General features: G+C 36.0%; 1 protein-coding gene across 1 annotated transcript in view; it reads right to left on the reverse strand.

Annotated features, from left to right (window-relative positions):
* The window catches only part of Dhc98D (Dynein heavy chain at 89D), a 1285966-nt gene that overhangs the window by 445852 nt on the left and 825492 nt on the right, over window positions 1–14622 (reverse strand). The window contains exon 43 of the mRNA XM_090406627.1: window positions 1106–1434. Within this exon, the coding sequence (XP_090262753.1) occupies window positions 1106–1434 (329 nt within the window). The remainder of the gene's footprint in view (window positions 1–1105; window positions 1435–14622) is intronic.

The raw sequence follows: 14622 nt of genomic DNA on the forward strand, positions 1-14622 counted from the left end.
TGCTGATATCCATCTTATATGTTCCTTGTTCCCAGTCAAGTAATTTGTCCCTATTACCACTACTAACTCTTTTGCTCACTTACTTCTCATATCCAATGCCTGAATCACTCTATCCATTTAACCCCAGGAAAACAAACCTTGTGCATCTTTTCCTTCACCACACCTCCAACAATCGAATCCCCATACAATGCCACTCACGGGTCTTTCACTACTGTGTTTTTACTAAAACGTAAAACCACAGTATCTCAAGTTGATGTATTACTATGGCATAATGTTGTTTACAAGTTTAAATGCCCATTGTGATGACAATACCTGCTATATTGAATCCTACTATTCCTTCTTTAAAGTCTCATTTATTGGAAGGTTACTGAGATTGCAATATTAACATACCAAGAGACTTACATTCCATCACTAAAAAGAAATACATACAAAAACACACTAATAATATAAAAAAAAAAAAACCCTACTACTGAAATATCATTGCATACAATGCAATCTAAACATGCCCCTGAAATTAAAGTTCATGTTTATGGGCAGCCAGTCTCATTTATAGAATTTATACCCATTGACATTTATACATTATTGACATTTATAGAATTACAGGACAAATGTATTAAAATGTTTGCACTTAAATTAAGAAAGGAATTGTGTATTCATATTTATCTGGATATTCTAAGATGTTCAGAATATTATAATATGTCAAATTAAAAAATGTTTGGCTACGTCTTTACAATTTATCTTCAAAAAGATAATAAAGAACATTTTATTCTTCATATTCTTCATCAGAACAAAGACAATTAAATGATATTAAATGCATGATAGGCCACCCTTCATGAAGAATGAAGGGTGGTCTATAATGCAATTCTATCTCATGATAGGCCACCCCCATGAATAGATGATATGCATGACACGTGAAATCTCACAGCATGGCTTTCTTAGTTGCATGAATGCATTTTGCAGTCATTTACTTTACTGACTTCATAATATTACCTATGGTAAGCTATTAAAACAATTAATTATTATAAATTGATTTTACAGTCTTGGTAATTCTATAGTTTTTATTCTAGAAAGTTTGATAATAATTTCTTGAAAGGAACCAACTTACCTCAGCTAAAAACACACGTGCAACAACATTGAGAGCTTGTTCTGGCCAAGGAGTAAACCAGTCAATAGTGGTACTGTTAACCAGGCCAGGAAAATTTCGGCATCGTGTTCGTAGTGTATCACCAACTGGAGACATTGCAAGGACAACATGTAAATTGCCAGCACATCTACCTACAAAATATTGCCAAACGTCTTCCTTTGTCACTTGACCTCCAGTACTTTGAAGTGCATCATTCCACAACTGGTTTAGAATACTTTCTTTTTCATCATCTGGATAAAGTGCAGGGACCATGCCAGCAGTAAGTATGTTATTAATCAATTCCAGAAAGCCTTTAAAATTAGAGGGTAATGAAATTCACATATTATTATGAATATTGTATTCCTTAACAAGATCAAAATATAGTTAACCATACTTCATTTATTTAAATTTATTTAGTGCATGATAAAACTGTATTGAAGTGAATTTTATCTTTTGTACAAAGCAGGCAATTTTACCATCACTGCAGGAAATGAAAACAAAAGTGGCACCACAGTTTAATTAAGAAAACATCTTTTCTTCTGAAGAAGGCAGCAACATATTCATCATGTGTGCTATGAGATGAAAAAAAAAAGATAATTAATTAAAAATGAGCTTTGCTCACTTTTTTTCTTTAATGTGAATTCCAAAATGAAAGGTTGTAAATTGATATTGTGTGCCATAGGATGTCCTCCTATGAAGCATTCTTGGACTCCACAAAGATTATAATGATAATAATAATAGTATATTAGTAATGTTGTTAGGCTAATGGTGAGATAATTCTAAACTCTGATCTAGAGACAAAACATGCAACTTGTTCAAGCGACTTCAGTCTTCATGAAAAATTGTCTACTGTTAGAGTAGGCTGATCACATACCATGATCAAAAACCAAGAGAAATTACCATTCTGGTTTCCAGCCGTGTGATTCAGCATTTGTTTTCTTTCAGTATAAGTATTATTATTTTTGTGCCTCTATGGAGTAAGAAAGCTCATTGTGGAGAACTCTCAGAGACCACTATATATATCCTACTTTGCACTGAAAACATTCAGGGCTAAAGCATTCACCAACCATTCTGTTAACATATTCTACTCATTCACTACCTTCCAGGCAAAGATCTATTTTTCATTTCTTTCCTGATATGTACAAAGCAGGCACCTACGTTTTCTCACCTACATTAGTCTATGTAATATCTCTCCTATAATATATACCTCTATCAACAACTTTTATGTCTCAGTCATATTACTTCTTCATTTTACATCTGCCAAGCTTTGAAGAGCACATTTCTTAATCTTATGAGTCCAAGTCACTTGCCTATGCACTTTCGCTAACGTTTTCTTATAGTACATACCCAGGAGACCAGATGTATGCACACAAATCTAGTGTCTCCTGGCTGATTAGTGTCTTATACAGTGGAACTCTTATCTCCTATCTTTCTGTGTTAGTACCCTTTTTGTTATGATAGCAATTTTTCATTAACCTTTACAACTTTTACAATGTTTCTTATAAATATCAGTTCCCAATCCACCAACAGTTCCCAATGCCTATTCCTCTACCACCTGAAACAAAGTTCCATCAATACAATAAATCCCATGCTCTGGCTAAAGTGAATGATGACTACACTTAGCAACATAGATCTGACATCCCCCATTCATATTCTCAAAGTACTAACCTATTTAAATGCTCTTTTAACAACCACATGACAGAGCTCCCTGAAACTGCACTTCCCAATTCTGTATCATTAGAAAACAAACGAATATTCCTTTATAATCTTGAATTATATTATAGAAAATGGATTAAACAACTGCAGTACCAGAAAAGTACCTCTAGTACCAAATTGCCACCTTCCTCTTTCAAGAACACTACTCCCATAAACAACCTTTTCTATAATAACCAGGCTACCAACTGATTTTTGATCCCCATCCTGCTCAATATGAATAGTAGTTTGCCATGCAATATTCCACTAAATGTCTTTTCAAAAGTGAGAACTATTTCACAAGTATCTCCCCTGTCCAATACACTTATTAGCTTATTATGTAATGTACTGAGGTTATAGAAACAAGATCATCCCTTAATAAACTCATGCACCTCTAGAAAGAAATCTATTCTCATCAATCCAAGTTTTGATTCTATTTCTAACCAGCACCTTCACCTCTGTCACCAGATCACCAATAGTTGATATATCAGATCATCTATTCTTCTAGCCACATAATCGAAGAATTCTCTAGAATTTCATCATGCCACCATAGTCTGTCTCTATTATTACTATTATTAACACCAGACCTCCACGAAGTCAAAAGACTCATTGTAGGAGGCACACATATACTGTTACGCACAATGCGCATCAAACCATGCTTTAACCACACTACCGGCCAAGACGTCTATAGACGTCAAGGTTATCATGGATGCGAAGTGCATATTAAAATTGTAATACCATTGATATTACATTGAAATATATGATGGATACGAAGCTCTTGAGGATGCATATTTGATCCATAATGGTTAAACTCATTTAATGTATCTGCATTCACCACAATGTCAGGCAATGCATTCCACTCGTCAACCACCCTTCATACAAAAAACCTGCACTTTATGGCCCTGCTCACCTTACCACACACCCTCTTTATACAGCTTCAAGGGATGTCTCCCCTCTTGTTCTACCCCCCATTCTATCAAAGTGGGGCAGTAGAACATGGACCCTTTCCAATATCTCATCATTACCATGAAAACCAGGGAGCCAAATCCACACATAATAATCCATATGAGGCCTGATCACTGCCTTATACAAAGGAACAAGCACCTCTTTATTTCTGAACATCAGGGTCTTATGCATTTTCCATTATCCAAATACCATTACCCATATTTGTATAATGACTTCACAACTTGTGCAATGTGACCTCTGAACTTCAGATCCATGCCCACCACTCAAGGTGTCTTGTCTCCTTAACTTTCTCCAAAATTTCTCCACCAAGTGTATACTTTGCCTCCCATTGTTGCCAACCAAATTTCAGAACCTTACACATTAAAATATTGCACTGTTTCCATAATGTTGTCTGGTTGATTCAAGCAACATCTGCTTGATTCCTAATCACTCTCCTGAGCTTTGGATCATCTGCAAACAGTTATATATCACCAGTTAAACCCATTTCAGTATGATTAATATACAAATTAAATAACAATGGTCCCAAAAGAGAGGTTCAAGAAAAGGTATGATAAATATTGTTTTGAGAGTTTGGGTCTCTTGTGATGAGTCTTCTGATTCCATAGAGATACTCATATAACAATAATAATAATAATAATAAAAACAGATCCCTGTCGCACACCACTAATGACTTTCCTCTTCTGCAATGCTGCACCTCCATACACAGCTTGCTGTTACCTGTCTGAGAGTGAGTTGGCTATCCAACTCACTTATCTATGATCTAATCTCATCTACTTCAGTTTAGTTACCAACTTGTGATTTGACAATCTGTCTAAAGCTTTTGCAAAATCTAAGTACCATTGTGTATGCATTTCCCTTGTCCAATACAACTGTCACTTCTTACAGTACATAAGAAAGTTGGTTAAACATGACCTCCCTTTAATGAAACCATGCTGATAAGCAATAAGAATATCACTGTTATCAACCATTTATAACCAATTTTTGAACCTAACCAAATTTTGTATCTTAGCCCTTACCAACCTCTCTAATACCTTAACTACAACCCCAGCTATACATATTGGCCTATAATCTGTAGCCTTAGCTTTATCACCACCTTTGTGAAGTGGAACAGCTTTACCTTCTTTCCATTTCTTCGGTACTTATGATGATGCAAAACTCTTGTTAAAGAGGTAGGCCAAGGTTGGTGCTATCTCCTTGGAACATTCCATTAAGACGTGGTGATATGTTATAAAGTCCTATTGCCTTATTGACATTTAGCTTACTTAACTCTTCATATACCTCTTAAAGAATTCTCTCATTTCATTCTCTACACTTGAGCCTCTGATTTCATATTGAGGATTAAACACCCTGATGAACTATTATTATTATTATTATTATTATTATTACCCCAAGACCTCATGGAGTCAAAGACTCATCTAGGAACTCAACTGCTCACTAAATACCTTGCCTATGTCTTCTGAAGCAGTTATCAATCCCATTAGACAACCCTTCCTACCATACTGTTATCTTTCACTCTCCTCAATTTCCTGATATTCTTGGAAGAAGCAAGTATCTCAAGATGATAGGGTGGCTTTATATGGTGATTAAATCAATAAAGGTGTGGTAAATAATAAAGTATATAAGATATGTTTTCCAGGTGGTAAATATCTGATGCTTTGGGTGAAAGGAAGGAACAGGCATCAGAATTACAATTGTAGTGGAAACAAATGACTTGGATACTGACACAAATAATGTGGAAAAGGAATTGAAGAAGTTGTTGCAGGAGGTGAAGGATATTAGTTCACTGTGATCCTTCATCTCCTGCAACAACTTCTTCAATTCTTTTTCCACATTATTCTGACAAAATGGTTCAATTGTGTCAGGCAAAGAGTGTATAGTTTGTAAATGTATGGAGTGAATATGAAGGAAAGTTAAAATAATTTAAAGCAGATGGATTGTATTTGAATGGGTTGGGTGTTGGACTTCTGGAGTAATTGTTGTTTATTAAGAGTACACAAGGTTCATATGAAATTAGTAATGCTAAGGAGGTTGAGGTTGAGAATGAAAGAGGTTGAGAAGTAGGTTGTGGAAGGACAGGAAGTAGATAGATACAAAGGTGAGGAAGTGATTATGGCATGGCAGAGTGATGCAGTGCAAAAAGGTGGGGATGATTGGGATATGAATGAAAATTAGAGTCAGGATAAGGGAAAGGGATGGTGAGATTGATGAATGATGTACTATAGCAGACAGAGAGCACAGAGTGATGGTGTTGGCAGAATGGTCTCAAAGAGTGAGGAATTGTCATGTTTGTATACTAATGTAAGGCGTATCAGAAATAAAGGACTTGAGTTTGCAGCATTGATTGAGTCAGTATGCCCAACAATAATTGGTATAAGAAAAGCTCGGTTGGCTGAGGATGATATATATATGGTAATGATTAGAAATGATAGAATCTAGAATTTTCTGAAAAGAAAAGAAGATGAAGAGGGGGGGGGCACTATTAATTGTTAATGACAGCAGAGGAATTGTGTCCCTGAAGAGTAGAAGTGGAAAATAGTAGTATATCTGAACATTTTGAAGCTATTTAGTATGAAGTTGAAATCAACAGAATTGCATATGTAATAGAATGTTATTACAGGCCAAGGAATGTGGAGAGCAGTGATTGTGAAATGTTTAGAGAAATTAGTTGAGCAAGTAAAAGGAAAGTGATCCTAATGGGAAATATTAATTATAGTGATAGTTAATGTGAATTATTGTGATCATATAGTGATGGACTGGAAAGAAGTGATAGTGTATGGTAACAAGGAGAATGTATTTGTTGAGTTTCTGTGGGATAAACGATAAACATCTTAAGCACCATATAATGGAAGCAACAAGAGGTTTTTGGATGTTGAATTTGGTGATATACAGATCAGGTATGAGGTATCAACACTGCTATACTGTTTAACTTATTTGTTAATGATATTTACATATAATTGTGACTGACTGGGGATCTTCAAACATTTGCTGATGATGCAAAGTCAGTCACAATTATCAGGAGTACTGATCTTAATTCTCTACAAGAAGATTTGCATAGACTTTTAGCTTAGAGAGAGATTAATGGGAGTTATAGTGTCAATATTAATAAATGCCAGGCTTTGGAATGCAGAGATATAAAGCTACATACTGTATTCGTGGAGCTATGCTGCAGCAGATCAATGAGATTTGAGATTTGGGGTGATGGTAGACAGTGGACAAAGTTCAGAGGGCATGTTGCAAGTAATGCAAAGACTGCACATCATAGTGCTGCTATTATAAAAAGTATATTGACATGCATGTAGGGATAAGGAGGTTGTGGTGCCTCTATATAAGGCATTGGTCCAACTACAGATTGATTATTATGTTCAAATCTGGTCACAGATTTTTCATTGTGATGCATAAACACTAGAGAAGGTCCAAAGACAAATGACCAAAGTGAGATTGGAACTCTGATGTGTTGGATATGCAGAGTGGTTAAGGGAATGTGAATTACAGAATTGGATAGCTAGGAAGAAAAAAGGAGATGTGATAGAGACCTTCCAGTTAATTAAGAGATTCTATCAGATTAATACAGGAGGAATTATAAAAAGAGCAGATGTTAAGTTGGGAAATTTTTCCACTTGGTTATACTATAAATTAAATATACCAGGAAATTATATACTTGGTTTAATCCTTTATCCAAGTGTAAGCAAACAAAGTTTACACCTGAAGTATTTTCAGGACTGGGACAACTCGTATGAGGGCAAAAAGTCTGAAACGTTCTCATCCTTGACCATAGATAGCAAAACTATCAGCAAGATTTTTTTTTTCTAAGTTGGTATATCTGTCATAACATCCATGTGAAATTGCAAGTCATTTTTGTTTCAATGATTTAAGAAATGGGCTGCCGAGTTTAAACATGGCCGTACCAGCCTTGAAGATGATTCACGTGAAGAACGTCCAAAAAGTTTAACAACACCAGAAATCATTGATCAAGTGCATGATATGGTATTGGATGACCGGCGAGTCAAAGTGCATGAAATTGCCAAGACTATAGGCATTTCAAAAAAATGTGTAGGATATATTTTTCACGAATAATTGCAAATGAAAAAGCTTTGCGCAAGATGGATGGCGTGCTTTCTCACAGCAGATCTAAAACGCACTCGCATGAAAATCTCTGAACAGTGCTTGGAGTGTTTTAACAAGAATAAAACTGATTTTGTGCATCGATTTATTGCTATGGATGAGACTTGGATTCACCATTACACAGCAGTCAAAAGTGGATAGAAGCCAGTTGTTCAGGAACAATGAAGACAAAGTCCGTTCCATCAGCTGGAGAGGTCATAACATCGGTGTTTTGGGATGCTAAAGGCATTTTGTTTATTAATTATCTTGAAAAGGGTAAAACAATAACCAAGGAATATTATTCCAATCTTTTAACCAGACTAGATGAAAAAATTCGTGAGAAAAGACACGGTTTGCAGAAGAAAAAAATCATCTTTCATCAGGACAATGAACCTGCCCACAAAGGTGTTTTGGCAATGGGAAAATTAAGGGATCTGCACTATGAATTGTTGGAACATCCACCCTATTTCCCAGATTTGGCTCCCTCTGACTTCTATCTCTTCCCAAAACCAACACTCTTCCTTGTTGGTCAGCGTTTTTCCTCGAATCAAGATGTGATTGCAACTGTAAAGGTATTTTGCAGATCTTATTGAGAACCACAACTGGGATGGGATAATGGCGCTGGTGCATTGCTGGAATAAATGTATTGGTCTTAAGGGAGATTATGTTGAAAAATAAAAATAATTTTGAAATTATAAATTCGTTTTTTCATTGTTAGTCCAAGAACTTTTCAGACCACCCTCATATATAGAAGCTAATGACTTCACATTACTTGCCTTAGCATCCCATAATGCAAAGCGCATATCCTTGCAGACATGTATATGCATTATGGAAAGGGGCATTACTCAGTCTGGTTTCGACTTTTACTGAGATCTCATCAGTGGTAGCCAGACCCAGAGATGATACTAAGATTGAAGCAGTGCAGATGTCATATTTTCCAAGTATATAATTTCTTGGTATCTTTAATTTATAGTATAACCAAGTGGAAAAACTTCCAACAACTATCTCTGATCCGTAGTATTTTAAAAATAGGTTGTGATATCTTTTGGCTATTCGTATATAGAAATATGACTTCTGAACTACTTCAACCACAGTATCATGGTCGAAAGTCCTGGGAGATCTTGTCAAAAATCTTGGGAGAATAATGGATGGCAATGCTGTAGCCAATGAAGTTCTAACTGAGGCTCGGCTACTGCTGTTACCTTCCTGCCATGATCAGAGCTCATAGTCCAATAACACCTTATCCCTACACTGTCCTCTACAGATAACGGGGTAGAAGAAAAGCATTCTTGCTTCGCCCCTTTAAGCCAGTCCTTTTAAGGACTTAGTATCACCTCTGGGTCTGGCTCCCACCGATGAGATCTCAATAAAGACAGATGATTTTTGCATTTTGAAAGAAGCATTCTAGGAGATATCAAATTTATGAATAAATGGTGTAGACCACCCACAAAATGCAAGATTCACCAGGAGGAGGTAAAATTCTATCTATTCTTGTTATGAGACTTTTTCCATCCTCTTAATCCAACATGGTCTTATAGTCAATTTCAGGGATGACTGGAGAGCAATCCCAGGCAGAGAAGGCCAACTCAAGGCAGTTAACCCAGACGGGGCTAACCACCTGGGTACCAGTCAACTTTGCACTTTAGTTTCAATTGGTCTTTTGCTTGTTTATCTACATGATATTGGTGAAAAAGGAAAACTGATAGCCTTTGGCTATATGATGATATAAAAGAGCTGAGGCCTTTTCTTTATCTCTTATGCTAATCTATCTGTCTTTTCTTTCTCCTAATACTACCAGGCTCTCTTGCACCCCTATGCTAACTACTCTAGGCGTATGATGAGTAACCCTTTACTTTTTCACCTCAATAAAGGTCGAAACTGGTCTGGGTAGTGACCCTTCTCATAATGCATTGCATTATACATCTCTGGAGATGTGCTTTGCATTATGGGATACTAAGTCAAGTGATGTGAAGCCATTAGCTTTCTATATACGAGTTGCCCCAGTCCTGAAAATACTTCAGCCGCAAACTTTGTTTGCTTACAACTGGATAAAAGATTAAACTAAGTATATAATTTCTTGGTATCTTTAATTTATAGTTAAGATGGGAAGAACAAGATCCCATCCCAGGAAGTTGTATAAAGATGTGGTGAAGAAGGGTGTGAGGAATAGATTTTTTATGTCAACAGTTGGTGAGTGTGGAATGCATTGTGAATGCAGGAAGTGTAAATATTTTCAAAGTTCATTATAACAGATGTTTCTGATGAATTGGACCTCCCACAATGAGTTTATTGACTCCATGGAAGCTACTGTAATAGTAATAATAATAATTATTTTACTATTATCAGTACCCTCACAAGCTTCATATTATCTGCAAACAACTGAACATATTATTGATATTGTCATTGGACTTGCAGTCCAATGATAATATCACTGATATAAATGTTAAACACTAATGGTCCTAGGACTGGACCAGTGGAACTCCACTTGTAATCTTCCTACTTCTGATATAGCAGCACATATAGAACTTTCTGATAACCATCAGAACACCAGTTACCAATCAAATCCACTACGTGGAACCGAACCACATATGTTGCAACTTAAAAATCAATTTTTCATGTGGCGTCCTATTAAATGACTTTGCGAAATAAATAAATAATAATAATTCACGACTCTTGTTACTCTAATGTTAAAGGTATCCAGATTACTAAAATAAGAGCACATCCCCTAACAATCTTACTAAATACTATCTTACCCTCCTTCCATTCTCCAGGAACTTGTTTGCAACCATTGAAAACAAGTAAATGTCACAGTGAATTCTACAGGACATTCCCTTAAAACCCATGGTGAACTTTATATTTATTTTCCTTGCTTACTGGCAGCATACTCAATATTCAGAATACATCCTCTTTATTTGCTTCTAACACTTCACCACTCATTATCCCTCTAGCAATAAAACCTTCTGTACCAGTTGCAAAACACTCTAATCAAGTGATCATTAAATAGCTCAACTATATCATCTGCATTAGTCACCCACGTCCCATCTCTCCAGCAAATTAATCAGTCCATAATTATTTTTTCTACTTACCATACAGCAAAAAAAAACTCCTTCAGATTCTTCCTGGATTGCAGAACTAGTCTCCTCTCATATTCTAATTTTTTTCTCTCATTACAATACAAGTCATTTTCTTAGCTTTAGCCTTATATTCTTCATGCAACTGTTCTCCTCTCTCTCTCTCTCTTCATGTCTTCCATAATCATAGCCAGGCCTGGTTGGCCGAGTGGTAAGCGTATCCACTCTCCAGCAAAAAGACTGCAGGTTCGAATCTCGCCGTGAACATGGATGTTTGTGATTGTCTGTGGAAATACCAATGGTGGTCGGCAGTAGATGGCATCGGTGTAGTTATGGTCAGTTGGTGGTTGAATGGTGGAGACAGAGTTGTAGAACAGGTGCCCTCCCTAGATGAGTCCTTGGACTCACTGCAGGTGTCAAATAATAATAATATAGGTATTACTTCTGGGAAAATTTCCACATTACTCCTCTAAGTAAATATTGTTTTTATGGCTATTTAGTCTATTTTTGTTTAGGAGTCATACTTTCTCCCTTCAACATTCATTATTGAAGGGAGAAAGTATGACTGAACAGAAAAGGGGGGGGGTTCAGAAAAGTGGGGTTTGAGAAATGTGGGAGAATTATTGGTGAGGCAAGATGTATGCGAACCTTTTTGAAAAACCTGGGTTTTTGATTTTTTAAATTATTAAAGGTGGACAGAGAATACTTTGGGATGGGGGTGAACATAGAAATTTTGGGGGAAGGAGAAGGATATTATGGAATAAGATCAGGGGTGAGAGAATGGGGGTGTGAACACATCCTAGCACAGTTTTGCTTACAAGTTTTCGACTAGACACAATTATCTCAACACTGAGATAAAGAAGTTAACACAAATTTTTAAAAATCGAAATTATGCAACACAGCTAATAAATAACACCAACAAAACAGCAAAAATCCATCAAAACAATTCGACAACCAAAAAAACTTCCCAACACAAAAAATTATCAAACTGCCATAAATCCAGAATACATACAAAGCCTACAAGTACATTTTCAAACACACTGACTATAAGCTGGTGTTCACCACAAACCAAAAATTGGCAACACTTCTAAAACCTACTAAATCTCACACACACACACAAAGAAATGCTAGAACATCACAATGTGGCTTACAAATTTCCTTGCCAACAAGATTGTGATATTACCTACACAGGTTCCACTATCAGATCTTTGTGGACAAGACCACTTCCATGACACTGCAACATCCCAATTCCAGAACATTTAAACAACAAAAAACACAACAACCAAAAGAAAAACAGAAGACAAAATACAGGAAAAACAGAAATAGCTGTCCATGCCCTTGAACAGAAACATGCCTTGCAAATTGATAAGCCCACGGTCCTACATAATTTCCGAGAATTGGAAGCTCCATAACATAAAAATCAGGTCATGATTCCAACTAATAGAATACAAGAATGATACATAAAAGACAGAAACACCAAGCCAGCATGACACAGCCTCCACTTCTCCCATGAGCTCCGAAGACGACACACTGTCGAAACGGCTCACACTCCGTTCTCTCACCCCTGATCTTATCCCATAATATCCTTCTCCTTCCCCAAAAATTCTATGTTCACCTCCATCCCAAAGTATTCTCTGCCCACCTTTAATAATTTAAAAAATAAAAAGAACTGGTTTTTCAAAAAAGTTCGTATACTTCTTGCCTCACCAATAATTCTCCCACATCTCTCAAATCCCCCTTCCATTCAGTCATATTCATTTTCTTCAACAATGAATGTATATCGCCATATGCCGGGATGCCATGAAAAAAAGACAGCTAGCAACATTCCACAAAGGTATGTCCAGTTTTTCTTCATATATATTTTTTTCTTCTATATATTCTTCATATAAAACATCAGTAATGCCCTAAAATTTGAGTGAAAAGCCAATGACATTAAAAAAAAGGGATACTCCTAAACAAAAATAGGCTATATAGTCATAAAAATAATAATAATAACAATCTCTTTTTCATCTATAATTCCTGTTTAATTTCTCTAGTCATCCATTTCACTTGAAATTGCTTTATCTTCTTAACTTGAAGTATACAATTCGCCATCATTGTCAATATTTTTTCTTGAGTGTCTCCCATGCACTCCACATTACCATACCAATGCTATACAACTGCTCAGAGGGAATATGTTCCCTCTGACACATTTCTGCTGACTTTAAAGTTAGTGAGAAGTGCTTAGATGGATATATGGGAGATATTTTACATTGCAACAGATGATAAGAGAGCCTGATGTCGTCTCTGGAAGCTACAGAAGGTTTTCAAACTCAATAATGTTAGATATTTTAGACTGCAGAATAGAAGGACCACCAATAATGAGTATAGCAATTCCACTGAATGCCTAGTAATAATACTAATATGTAGAAAACTGGCTTGATGAGAGTACAGTTAAGTTACTTCTTCTAAATGTTCACTTTATTCTCAAAGCATCAATTTTCTTCCTAATCGTAAATTTCACCATTATTTACAGCATTGTTTCATTATTTCATTTTATTTCACTGTTTGATTAAAGAAATCCTACAATTATCCTACCATAGTGAGAGAGCACTTTGCTGGCACAAGAAGAGAAGGTACAATAAGAGATTTAAGAGAAGTAAGAGGTGAAGCAAGAGTATCAGGAGAGCAGAAATGATGAGACTGAAGTTATTGTAAATACTGTGAGTGATAATAATAGAATGAGAATGCAGGCTGGACAGGGAAATGAGGATGAGTCAGGATGGACAGCGAGACAGACTATAAGGAGAGTGGATGCTGGAAGTAGTATTGAATGTGGGTATGGGGATGTTCAGGATGAGAATGGGATGGCCTGGGATGTGAGCCTGAAGAGATAGATAGGTTCTTCTTCTTTGAGTACCATCTGTTGTCAGAGATCGGCAATCACCTTGGCAAATTTTGAGTGATTTTCAGCTATTCTGAATAGCCTTTCAAAGAGCTCATATCAGTACACTGTCTGATGTCTGCCAACCAAGATCTTCTTCATCTTACTTGTCCTCTTCTTACATTTATCTTCCCTTTTATAATCAATTGAAGTAGCTTATATTTTTCATTATGAAGTAGGTGACCAAGATATGCAGTTTTTCTTCTTTTTATGATATCTAAAAGTTCGCATGATTTCTATATTTGCTCCAGAACCTCTTGATTGGATGTTTCTGTTGTCAACAGGATTTTTAACATTCCTCTGTATAACCACATCTCAAAGGCTTCAAAGTTTTTTTTTATCAATGTTATCTTCAAGGTCCAAGTTTCTGCACTGTATAGCAGCACAGACCATATAGCATTTAACCAAACATACTTGAAGCTCTACATTATATTTCATCAGGAGAAACTTTTTTCCTGCCATTTCACTTCTAACTCTCCATTTCCATTTCTGGGTTGCATTCTTCATTTAACTAGCATCCGAGATATTTAAATTTTGTCACTCTTTCTATTTGTTTCCAATTTAAAGAAAGTATTGAATTAAGAACTGGTTTCCTGCTTATGACAATTTAGTTGGTAATATTTATTCTTAATCACATTTTTTCACTCTCTTCATTGACTAGTTCAAGAAGATTTTGAAGAGCCTGAATATTTTCAGTCAAGAGAGCTGTGTCATCAGCATATCAGATGTTATTGATGATTCCACTA

Source organism: Typopeltis vanoorti, chromosome 16 (genome assembly GCF_054136105.1).
Source record: "Typopeltis vanoorti isolate ZY-2024b chromosome 16, IOZ_Tvanoo_1.0, whole genome shotgun sequence".
NCBI lineage: Eukaryota > Metazoa > Arthropoda > Arachnida > Uropygi > Thelyphonidae > Typopeltis > Typopeltis vanoorti.